Source organism: Melozone crissalis, unplaced genomic scaffold (genome assembly GCF_028551555.1).
Source record: "Melozone crissalis strain CALT ecotype California unplaced genomic scaffold, PUWL_Pcris_2 ptg000004l_1, whole genome shotgun sequence".
Classification (NCBI taxonomy): domain Eukaryota; kingdom Metazoa; phylum Chordata; class Aves; order Passeriformes; family Passerellidae; genus Melozone; species Melozone crissalis.
The window spans coordinates 774,003-786,623 of record NW_026535782.1 but is presented as its reverse complement, the minus strand read 5'-3'; the positions used below and the strand labels follow the sequence as shown (position 1 = coordinate 786,623).

At 38.0% G+C, this 12,621-nt stretch overlaps 1 protein-coding gene across 2 annotated transcripts in view; it reads right to left on the bottom strand.

Moving 5' to 3' along the window:
* The window catches only part of SEMA3D (semaphorin 3D), a 135,517-nt gene that overhangs the window by 61,723 nt on the left and 61,173 nt on the right, over positions 1–12,621 (bottom strand). For both annotated transcript variants that reach the window (XM_054275505.1, XM_054275513.1), the window contains exons 4-5: positions 2,780–2,842; positions 1,029–1,148 (exon numbers count right to left, since the gene is read on the bottom strand). In XM_054275505.1, the coding sequence (XP_054131480.1) occupies positions 1,029–1,148; positions 2,780–2,842 (183 nt within the window). The remainder of the gene's footprint in view (positions 1–1,028; positions 1,149–2,779; positions 2,843–12,621) is intronic.

The following is a 12,621-nucleotide window of genomic DNA, read 5'->3' as shown; positions in this document are numbered from 1 at the left end:
TTGGAATTGGGTGGTCTTTTAGAGCCCTTTCTACCCAAACTGTTATGTGATTCTTATTCGGTTTCAGGCTAATCAATTTTTATTCCGTTTCAAGTCAATCCATTTCAGGTTAATCCATTTTCAGGTTAACCCATAACTTTAGATGTCATTTCTTATATTCTAGAATATTACCCAGCCTTGAAGAAAAGAGAAAGCTATTTCTAAAGCAGCATAGGAAGCCTGCACCACAGGCAATCAGCCAGACAGGTCACATCTCAACACTGTCTGAGAACAGCGCCAGTGGAATAAATATAGCCAAGGTGTGATGCATATAGGAGTTAAAAAGAGACTTGTGTACTAAGTGGCTGCTTGACACAACACCAAAATCCCTCTGTTTTGGGGGTTAGGTCTCAAACATTTACCACTTAGGATAGAGATTTATTTGTCACCAGCAAATGAAGACCAATCAGCTGCTAAACTTCAGCTCAGGAATATGCCACGAGTGATGGACGACAACCAACACCTCCTCAGTGATCAGACTGCAACACATTGCAAAGTCCTGAGACACTGTCCCTGCACTCAGGCTCAGAGGCCCTTTTCAAAGTGCTCATTACTCTCATGCACAAGGCACAGGAATCCCTCTGTGGACCAAGGGAATATGTACATTAAAAGATAGAACTACAAGTTTCATCTTGAACTCTGAATGTATGTGCGTAAGGAAAGTATGTGCAGAAATGACTTACTAGAAAGGAAGACATCTGGGTTAGATGTTCTCTTCACTTAGTTAATCACATGGAAGTGTCATTCCAAAGAACTTTGTGTATTAAGCCTGAGGAAAGTGCTTTGTTCAGAAGTGATATGCACATACCGAATGTGAGAACGAGAGTTCCCGTCTGACCCGCAGAATCCACCATTTATCCTGTTATTTATGCAAGCTGCTGTCAGGTCATTTTTTACACACTCACATAGTATTTTCCAATCTATGATGAATGCTAAACAAGATGAGGGCTATTCCTTGACACGTCACACTAGTGAGAAAGTTAAATTACCTCTTTGTGAGTTCCAAGTTCAATGTATCCACAGAGAGGGTGAAACGCTCCTGTGCCACAGACATAAACATGGGTCCGGTTGTACGGCTGAAGAACGCGGATAAAATTGGCACATTCTGTCTGTTGGGAAAAGAAAGATAAAGGTTACTTTTTATATTCTTTTTTCACATTATACATTCTACTAAGTTACAGCCATAGCACTGTTATACTTAAAACTACTGTAGCAGAGACTGTTTATGAAGCAGTTCAAAGCGGTGACAACTACAATTTGACAGTGGCTATCTACCAGGCAGTTCATCAGTCCGACTTGCAAACCTAATTCTGCTGTAAGGCTTTCAGCCACAAGAAGCTGTGTGCTCACGGCATGTTTTGGAGGGCATCTGTTCAGCCTGTGCTGCAGCAAACAACACCTGCCAACAACTGGGCAGAGGCCGCAGTGCCACTGAGTTTGTGTGGCTACCAGTGCTCCTGCCTTTGCTTCCCAGCTCAGGGTGCTTTAACACCAAATATTGCATTATTAAAGTAACTGTGGTGAGCTGAAAGGCTTCAGCACACTTCCAAGGATATGCTTTGTCTCTGCACCAACCACATATTACTGGTGACTTTTATTTGGTCATTTCTGAGTCCAGTGGCTGTCCTGGCTCTAGCTGGGCTTGGTCCTTGCTGGGAAGCACAGGCAGATGCTATGTGCTCCAAGGATGGTACATGGGCTGGAGGAAAAGGCTTGCTCTAGCTTTCCCCAAAATGAAATTAATAGAGAAATCCAAAACAAGTACTCCAGAGGTACTCCAGAGAAACACAAGATCAGTTCATTCTTTCTAGACATCATCCTACACCTAAATAAAAGTCCAAAACAAATATTTCCCTCCCAGAACCTTTTCCTTCTTCTCTTAGGATAGAAATAGAACAGCACAAATCCTCCATATACACTAGTATAAGAATATTCTTATACCAGTATAAGAATATTCCCAGTGCTCAGCAAAGGTGTTGTTTAGGTTTTGACTGCTGTAAATATAATGCTAGCAACAAGTTAGAATAAGAAATTGAAATCCTTCAAGCTGAGAGTGTTTTGAACTGGAATCTACCTCAATAATCAATGTAATGGACAGAAATTAGGAGATTTTTTTGAGACAAAATGAGGAAATTTTATTTTACAGCCAGGAAATGTTTACATTTATGGGGCTAGGCTCTAGACACATGATGTAATCTGTGCTAAGCAAAACATATAAAAGTTGTATTGTATACACGTATGTACCTTAAATATACTTCCTAAAGAAAATTTGTGGTTCCAGGGAAAAGCCATTGAGTCTGAGATTTTCTTTTAACCCTAAATGAAGCTGTCTGCAAGTTAAGTTGATTCATACACTGCTCTACTTGTCTGTTTCTTTAAAGAATTATAGTGAAGTTACACTCAGGACACTCCCAAGAAGAAAAGAGGCATTTTAATGTGAAAAAAGAGGATTTTATGGAAGCATTGCCTGGTATACACTTCTGAGGTAAGTCCATTCATCTCTCAGCTGCATTTATTACATCAAAGAAAAATCTAGCATGATTGCTGCCTGCAATATTGAAATTTTTTTAAGTATTAATATTTGAAAAACAACAAAAATGTAATTTTTTTAATTAAGAAAAAACACCATTAATTCAGAAGAAGTGTAACAAGAGCTTACTAATGCATTTTGTGCATTTAGTAACAAACACACAGATATTCATAAATCACAGCAATAATAAAAAATATATATCATACTTACCTGGGCATCTTTCCCAGCCAATTTGCATAATTCTACCTTCTCTTTTGCTGCAGGCCAGTAAATCTGTAACATAGTAAAAATAAAACAAAGATTATGAAGATTATAACTTGTCCTATGACTGACAGAATAATTATTACACGAATAAACAGTTAAAACAGATTTATGCATGTTGAAAGACCTTGCCTGTAAGTTGAAATGAACATGACTTCAAATACAAGATTCCATTGCAAAAAGTTAAGAGGTTTTAAATCAACCCCCTCATCTATATTTATTTCTTCATTGGCTACATTTACTTTTAAAAAGCATTCAGTTGATCTGGCCAGGGCATCTTGTCACCATTATGTGTTTCCCTAAAAGTTATGATGAGCCAAATCATCTGGAAACTAAGCTGATTGCAAAGCCAGGCAAATTACATTTGTGAAGAATTTAGACCAGTGGACTTGGCATAACTGTTATAAAAAAATACTTAGCTCTTTCTGCCAATTTTCAGATGAAAATAATTAAGTTCAAAAAACTAAGGATAGCTACAGGGAAATTGTAGAACAAAAAGTACATTTGACAGAAATCAACAGTGCATGGTTTAAAAATGTCACCCATCAAAATTAACTGAGTTTACTGAGAAAATGAAACAGAAGTTTAGAGTAGAATCATGGACCTTGGATAAGTAGCATTAAATATTGACACAGTTTCTCTTTCTTTTTTAATCTGCCCTGAAGAATTCTATAAAATAGGTTTTGATGTAGATGAATCCAGATGGCAGAATACTATCAGTTACTGTAATCCAAATTATGTTAGTGAAGAAATATCAATGAACAACAGATCAGGTTCTGTTTCATTGACTTCAATTAAGCAGTCAAGACTGGATATGATTTAGTGTTTAATTCTATTAAATTTAAAATAGAACCTAAATAGAAATTCCTCTACAACCAATCAGATAAAAATGGGTATTTTGTACTTCTAATTATGACAAGATGAAACTATTGTTATTTCTCATAAATAACAGTTATGAGAAACAAAACACCACAAATCACACTAATTTTTAAGCAAATATTGATTACACATTGCTTCAAGTCTCAGGCACCAAGTCAGCAGGTCATTAGTAGTCACAAATGCTTTTGAGTAGTCTCCAATCAATCTTTATAAAATCTTATGTAGCAAATATATAAGAATGAAGAATTATTGTAATAGGCATCAGAAATAAAAACATCATCAAGGAAGGGTGCACGACCCAATGACATACAAGAGGAGCTGGCTGCTGTCACATTCCCTTTCACCCAGCTCTTGGCACCTTGCAGGAAGTGGTTTGACATAAACAGGCTCAGTCCCACAAGGGTAAGGAAAGCAAACAGCCAGTGTCCTGTGTCAAGTACCTTTATCACTTCCCAAGAACACACAGTCACGTTTTCTCTGAGTCTGGAATCACTTTTGATTCTACTTCTCCCTCTTTCATTCCCAGTGAAAATGGATGTACTGGATTTCTGCAAGGCAATTAATTTCCTCTCACGTGAATTTAGTTACCTTTCTGATAAAAACCTCTTAGTAGAGACAATGTAGTTTAAGTTACTTAAACCTTAACCCTCTACAACAATATTTACACAGAGTCAGAGATAAGACAGTGCAACAGCATTGCAGCATTGGAGCACAACTTTGCTTTCCCAGAGCATTTTCTCAGAATGATGTGGTCATAGCATCCAGGTATGAAAATGCAATCTGAAATCAGCTGTGCCAGGGTGTGTGGATGGCACAGGGCACAGTGCCAGGAAGCACAGAAAATACTGGGAATATCAGGAAGGGCTGAAGTCCAGTCTGGTCTCTGCCTGGGCAGAGTGGGATGAGCCTCAATAGCAACACAGGTTAAGTTTAAGAAGAAAAGCTGATGAGAAGCTACCAGTGAAGAAAAGCTGATGAGAAGGAACAGAGAGAGGAATGTAAGATCATGGATCTCCAAACACATCTGGCCAAGGAGATTTGTCTGAGCTGTCAGCTCTCTTGTACATAAACTTTATGCCCAATTCTGCCTAAGATCCCTGAATCATTTACAAGGAAGCCTAGAGGCCAAGGGGCTTGGGCCAAGGTTTAATTATCCAATTAGGCAGACAAGACATCCCTCTGCAGGCTTTCGAACATGCCCAACTCTCCTTGTGAAATACACAGAAGAACTGGAGGAGTTAAAAACAGAGACATCTGCTTCAAGGCATCAGAAGTGTTAATGGGCTTGACTTACCCTCAATTCTTCTACAAATTCCTTCATGGGAATTAGTGCTTGTCCTACAAGGCTGAAATACATACACTCCCACTTCTATGGTAATTGACCACAGATAATTATATTAAAAAATCAATTGTTTTACTCTCTAGTTACTCAACAGCCTCAGAATTTAGCATTATATAAGGCCACATTAGACAATGAAAAGTGAAGCTAAGTGATCCAACTTGAAAATCAATTTGCAATTATATATGGGGTAGTAAAAGTGATATTTATTTGCTTTATATATGAGAAATGAGAGGTTCCCAGAAACTGTCAGTTCTAAATCGTAATAGATCACGAAAATGACATAATAAATAATGAGTCGATGTGCTGAGCAAGAAAGCATAAGCCTCATTTTTTATTACAGGACATGCTGTGTAACAGTACCACAGGTCTGGGTCCCTCAAACACTGACACAAATAATGTTACACATCTGCACTGACTTTTCTGTAGGGGGTGAAATTAAGTTTTACTATTATATTTTATTCTGATGAGCTACTTAGTTTTACAATTTCCCAAAAAAGTAAGAACACATGCTCCTGTCGTTTCTGTTAGATTTAAAATAACTGAGCTTTTAAATGGTTTGAAGCTTTTAAATTGGCTTTTTTTTTTCCTACTTACATGCTTTATTCACAATGCTAACAGCTTATTAACAAATTCTCTTTTTTTTCCCAAATTCCTCAATAAGCAAAAACTTCAAGGAATGGGAGCAAAAACCAGACAACTAGGCACTATATATTAAAGGTGACAACAACCTTGACTTATGTTATAATCATTTTGTGTTACAAGCAGTACAAATCATATATTTAATATATTTTATAGTTGCATCTGTATTTGAAATGTATGGAGAAATCTTGGAATAACTTAGTGGAGTTACTGAATTGAAGGCAAGAATGCAACCACTTGGAATATGTGGACTATATACTTAAATAGGATCCTTTTCTTAATCTTTAGTTTATTTTCCTTTTAAAATAACCGTATCAAAATTCCAAAGGTTGGCTACTGTCATGATTTCCAGCTTTTATCTTCTATCGCCCAATTAAAACAAAAAACAATCTTACCATTACTTTTAAATCATTCTTCAAATATTTTCTTAAATTTAGCAACAGGAAAGAAATTAAATTCTCCTAATAAATGAAATTTAATAAGCTCTTTTCTATCAGAGAGAAAGAATACCTCCCAGGAGTACAAAATTAAGCAGTACATAAGCATAGGACAGATAAGGTATCACTTTAAAGGGTAGCTGGAAATTGATTTCTGATTAAAACAAAACATTTAAAACCACAAAGGTCTTTTCCAAATCAGGAGCAGCAGGCTTCTAAAAGTAACATTTTCCTGTCCTCTGAATACACATTTTTAGAATAAGAAAGGAATGAAAAGGAAAGCAAAAATTTTTTTGAAATGTGTATTTATATATATATATATGTGTGTGTGTGTGTCTATGTGTGTGTGTATGTATATATGTATGTATGTATGTATGTATGTATGTATGGATGGATGGATGGATGGATGGATGGATGATAAATATATATATATATACACATATATATGCACATGTGTACATGTGTATATATATATATATGTATAAAAAATATATAGATCCACCATTCTCATTCCAAAAGAGCTTAATTTCAGCTGCTGTCATGAATTAATAATATTGGTATTTTACTCATTTTTCAGTATCTATCTTTCTCTGTCAGATTTTGTTCCTAAGCTAACACTTCAGACTATAAATCCTTAGGAGAAGGGATTCTCAAAAATCAGTGAAGTCTGATTGCAAAAAAAATGTTATGTGAAATTACAGCTTTTTCAAGAATCACTTCTAATTAGGCTTCTAAATCTAGGATGGTTCAGGACTTCATAAAATGAGTGGAAAATGCTATATGATGTCACAATACAAAAGAAGAAGATCATAAGCTACCTAAACAATTAAAAAACCCATTGGTTTTACTTCACGTGCTTGTAAGGTTTCAAAACAAGTTTTTAGTTAGGGAAGAAATAACACAAGTTTCCAATGAAAATGGAGTGTAGTAGGGAAGAGAATATAACTTGGTAAACAGGCATTCATTCACTGTAATATTGCATTTTAGCAATCCAGCTGAAGTACATTAAGGTGCTAGAGCTGCTCTTCCTCATGGCTCCACTTAAGTATTTATTTACTAAATTGTCTCATGGAAACTGATTAGCTCAGCTGCAAAAAATAGGCACAAGAACAAGAAAAAAAGAAATGGTCTGATAAGTAAAGAACTTGAGGTAGAATTTTACTCATGAAGTCCCTCAAGGAACAGAGCTCATCCTCTTTCATGTACTCTTCAGTAGCCTTGGTAAAAACCCAGAACTCTGCCACAACCCATGCCAGTGACAGAAAGTTGAGAGGCACCATTAATACACGTGGAGTTAAATTATGCAGGAAGAATCAAAGGGCTCTTAAGACCAGAATTATAAACAGCCAGAGGAAATGGGTATAAACTGCTCATAAATAAATATCTATTAGATTGTGGATTTTAACAAAAATTAAATCTGAAACATTGGAGTAACAAGGATCTGTTCCACGGCAACAACATTCCTAAAGAAGTTGCATGAAGTATCCCAAAGGGCCACTTAGAGCAGCTGGGTTATGAAAGGAATAGCTGCTCCATGAGGTAGGTGGTGCTGATAGCAGGGAGTGAGACCCATTGACCAACGTGACTCCCTCCAGTTTCAGGTCCCCAGGACAGCCACGCTCATGCCAGCAGCCAGCGCTTGAGTGTCCCATTGAGGCTCTTGGCTTTCAGCAGCCCTGGGGCTCTCACAGGAGCCTCTGCTGTGCCTGATGGTGAGCACGTGCTGCAGCGCTTCTCTATCAGTGCAGCCCCGGGTACCACACACCCCAAAGGGCTCTGCTAGTGGGGCATGGAGCTCCAGCAGGGTGTGTCGCTACCAGGAGTGAGGGACATCAGCTGATTGGCACGTCTCAAAACACTCACACGCCAAATCTGGGGCCTGGGAAGAGAGGGACTGCTCCCTTCCTATTTTAAAGGAATAAAAGGTGATAAAACCACTTAGATGAAAATACAGATTTTAAACAGCTGCTTGATGCAGCAAAAGCAGGCCAGCTTTCTTCCCTTGTTTCATTCTATGTACTGGATATTCATCATACTGATGTTTCAGGGAAGGTATGCAATAAAATTACAGCTTTCTGGGCATCAAAATGTCTTATTAAGGCTTTGTGAAGCATGCACACTGTAACTCAGAAGCTTAGGCTCATTGGTATGGGTAAATTCCCTATATGACAATCCCAACTGCAGTTTCTGAAGAACAAAGCCAGATTGAGTTGTAATCCCTTTGTCACGTTGGCATATGCAATACACTCCCCCTGAGAAACTCTTCTCTATGAAAAACCACCCCCCTGTGTGAAAAAAAAGGATTCATGACTTAGCTCAATGGGACCATAAAATGAGTACAGTAAAGAAGGCAACATGAGCCAAACAGACTGAAGTAAACCAGGAGACAGTCTAATCCTAGTTTGGTTATTGCCTTACTATATGTGACAGTCAGGTCTCAATTTTCCCACCAGTAAAATGACAATAATGTGACTTTCTTTTTTTTAATTTATTTTCTTGATTTTCTGAAGAACTTTGTAATTCATAGCTCAAAAATCAGAAGCAAAGAAAAACAGAAAGATCAAGGAGCACTGAGAAAACATATGACAGTGATCCAGTAAGAATGTCACCCTGCTGCACAAGACAATATCACAAATGTCATGCCCCAATGCAATAAGAGTGGGTGTTCATGGATTGCATCCTGAGAACTAGGACATTTGTCACTGCTGTATACTGACCCCAGGTCACTTCATTGAAAATTACTCCAAGCACTAAAAATTTACTGAATTTCCCAGAAAACACTGGAAAGAATTTAATGCATTCTCTGTATTATTTTGTGGAAAACAAAGAGTGTTACAATTATGACAGAATCACAGAATATTCTGAGTTGGAAGGGACCTACAGGCATCATTGAGTTCAGCTCTTAAATGAATGACCTGCACAGGTGTGACCTTGACATTATTAACACCATACTCTAACCAACTACACTAATTAATGAGAAAATGATCTGATTTTAGCACACCATACTCGTACACCAGTTGTTCTCTAAATATCTCACATCTGCAGCATTAATGTGGGCAGCATGGAAGTCCACAGCCTGGGGAACTGGACAGATTGTTCTCACACACAAATCCTAACAGGAAGGTTACCCCAAGCAGGTCTTGGTACTGACTCCCACTGTAATTGCTGTACTCTGGAATTCCATATTTTATAGTGATCAGCAAACAAAAGAAGCTGAAACTTCTAAATTCCTCATCTAAATTTCTCCTTGTATTTGAAAACTAACCATGCTGTCCTTAGAGTTTTTTCATCTAGCTTTCTTAGAGCAGTTTCATCAAGGTTTAACTAACTCCCAGAAATACTTAAGAGATCCTTAAAAACCAAGAATGTATCCTTAATATTTTTTACATCTGCCACAGACCTTCACCGGTGGTACTATTTCCCATACCTGCAACATGCATCCAGGAAATAAACTGACCAGAATTTCCATCTCCAATTACTTCATAGTTACAGAAAATTGGATCTCTGATAGATATAATCTGATGGAGCAGGAAGGGGGAAGAGAGAACATGAGGCTTGTTTCAAAGTGATTTACAACAGAGCAGGAATGCCAGCATCAGTGCACAGCATTCTTTATTTTCATGGTGCTGTCAAACTGAGTAAAATGCACTGGAAGTCAGAGGAAAATAAAAGTTGTATATTTGGAAGACACATTCACAAGATTTTGGTAGCTTTAATTTGGCAAGTGGCTGTTAAGAGTGAAACCTCATATTAGAACCAAATGGGCTTTAATATTGCATCTGTCTGGGATAAAGCAACATCTCCATATGCCCTAGTTCTCCTCTTAAAATGTGATCTCCAACACAACTTATGTTGCAGCCAATACTTCCATCCTCAAGGGTTTTCTGAAAAGTGCATTTTCATGTGTATGTTATGAGCACATGTGAAAGCCTTAAGAAAATAGACCAGATGCTGATTTCATTTACACTGTACGAAATCTTAAAAGGTTTCGGTGCTTCTACACTTAATTTTCCATAGCGTAACCACAGCAGACTTCTGACTACTGTCTGTTTCTCCTAAAAGGAAACCAAACACCAGGATTTTTAGGGTAAATGGCATTGCTCCTGACATGTTTATCACTTCAGACTAAAAACAAATCCTACCTTTGAAAAAGTCAATGATCAACATAACCAAATGTTTTCAGAGAGCAGGATACTGGCCATTCTTTATAGCTAAACACATGGGTAAAACACAAAAATGACAGCGGATGTTTATGGAAACATAATTTATGGCAACAATGCAAAAGGAAATAACAGAGACATTCTCTTCCACCTAGGACTGCTGTCATTCTGAATTCATACTGCTTTCTTCATGTTTTGCTCCATCTGTGCTTTTGTGTCTGTAAACACTTTTCAAAAGCTTTCACTTTGTCTACACAGGTGCCTAAATTTAAGTATGTCAAACAACTTCATAGAATAAACAGCTGAGGTAAGATCCCTTTGCTGCAGTTTTTTTGTGATTCCTGGGGAGTCCACCACCCCTCCAAGAGTTCACAAGCACAAAGGTATCACCTCTGCCTCTGGAAGTCCCTAACCTGAAGTTTCACTGGGTTTATCCTAGATCATCCTGCTGCCCCACTTTCATAAGTTTAGATATCTCCAGTGGCTTCCACATGACTCTCTGGACTTCAATAATATTTCCTGGCTAACTTTTTCTTCTGACAGGTCAAGAAAGCTTCACTCTCAGACTGTCTTTAGTTTTGCTGACAGGCAGGAAGCTAACTTCCTTTGAGCTATAGAATAAGCAGCACATATTTTTTAAGAAGGACCAACTTGGTATTACTGTGTTTCAAGGCTGCAATAAACACCTCAGACTCCCTATGTATTCCTGAGGCTCAGGCATGATGGCAAGAACCAAAGCCTCCTTTCAGTACTGGCTAAATTCCCACTGGGTTCATTCCTAATTGAGACCACACTTATACAGACTGACAGAAAGTTTCTCAGAGCAATGAATGTAAAATTCTGCTCCTGTATCTCAAGGGTGCTGTTTTACATAAATATGCGTATGTATTTGCATACATGTTCCTCTTCCTGCAGAGATGGGTGGGTCACACTGCAAATAGTGCTGAAATACAAGCCCACTTGAACTGTTGGCAAGCACTGGAGTTACAGAAAAAAATTACGTGCGGCTATTTCATAAGCATTTACCCAGCAGAAAAATATATATTTTTGGATATGTATATTTTTTCCTGTGAAATACAGAAAATAGTCAATACAAGAGGGCATTCAAGGATGTCACAAGACGGCTGCACATGCCAGAAAAACAGTAGCAACTACAAACCAAGGATGCTCCAAGCGATGATAATTTGTGACCCAGAGCCAGTGCACACTGGGACAGATGAAAACAGCTTGCTCCAAAGCTGCTATTGGGGATCTGACATGTTTATCTATTTGGCCCACATGGGGCTGTGTCTTCTAGCACTGACAGCTCCTGCAGGCTGGCAGCTTTTCAAAAGCTTGTCAGGCCTTGATAGCATTCCTATTCCCGCGGAGCTGGGCGGGTCGCGCTGCGGATCGCACCGTGATAATCGCGCTGACATGTAACCCTGTGTGCACTGTTAGCACAGTCACAGAGAGGGGCACCCCTGCTCTGCAGCTATTTACCCACTGTTTACCCAGCTGACAACATGCTGTATTTCCTATTTATTTAGCTTAGGGAGTAAAATAGAAAAGGCTTTAAGCAAACTCACGAGAAAATTCAACGTACTTAAGTAATGTTTCCAGCAGGATCCCAGAGCCTGGTGTTCGTACAGAATTTCTTCTCCAGCTTTCCAGCCTCTCATGCTGTTAAACATCCTTTTGTTTTACACAGCACTTCTGATGGTAATGGCACAGAGGCCTTCAGCAGAACTGTGTTCTTTCACTGGTCATCTTTATTTTACTCATAGGAAGAAATCACAATTCTTCCAGTTTGCAAACAGCTTGCAGAATTTGTCAGGCATGTGAGGATCTTTCAAAAAAAGACTATGGCACTTGATAATGCCACTGCAGCAACAGAAGCTAAAGGCTTCTGTACAGGAAAACTTCAGAGAAAATATATCCCTGTTACAGAAAGATGATTATCCATTGCTAAACTTTATATATTTATTGACTATAATCACTTTAGCTTTTTGCATTTGCCTGTAATTCTGGAAGACTTGTGTATTACACTCTGGTACTTACTGCTGTTTTATAATGAGGTTTGCAAGCACTGGAAACCGGACAGATTTTTTTTAAGCTGCCAGCTAAGGAAGTTTTCAACCTATTACACAATAAATTGAATAACAACTACAATGATTTAAGGTATTGGGACTCCAGCAGAACTATTGGTTTATTTCATAAGGAAAAATACACCAGGAAATAAAGCCATAACTTAATACATGTAAGTCAAATTAACTAATTTAGGTAAATAAATAGGTTTTAAAAGGGAAGTTATTAAATTATATATAAGTATACATTAGAGAAGGGAGCAGGATA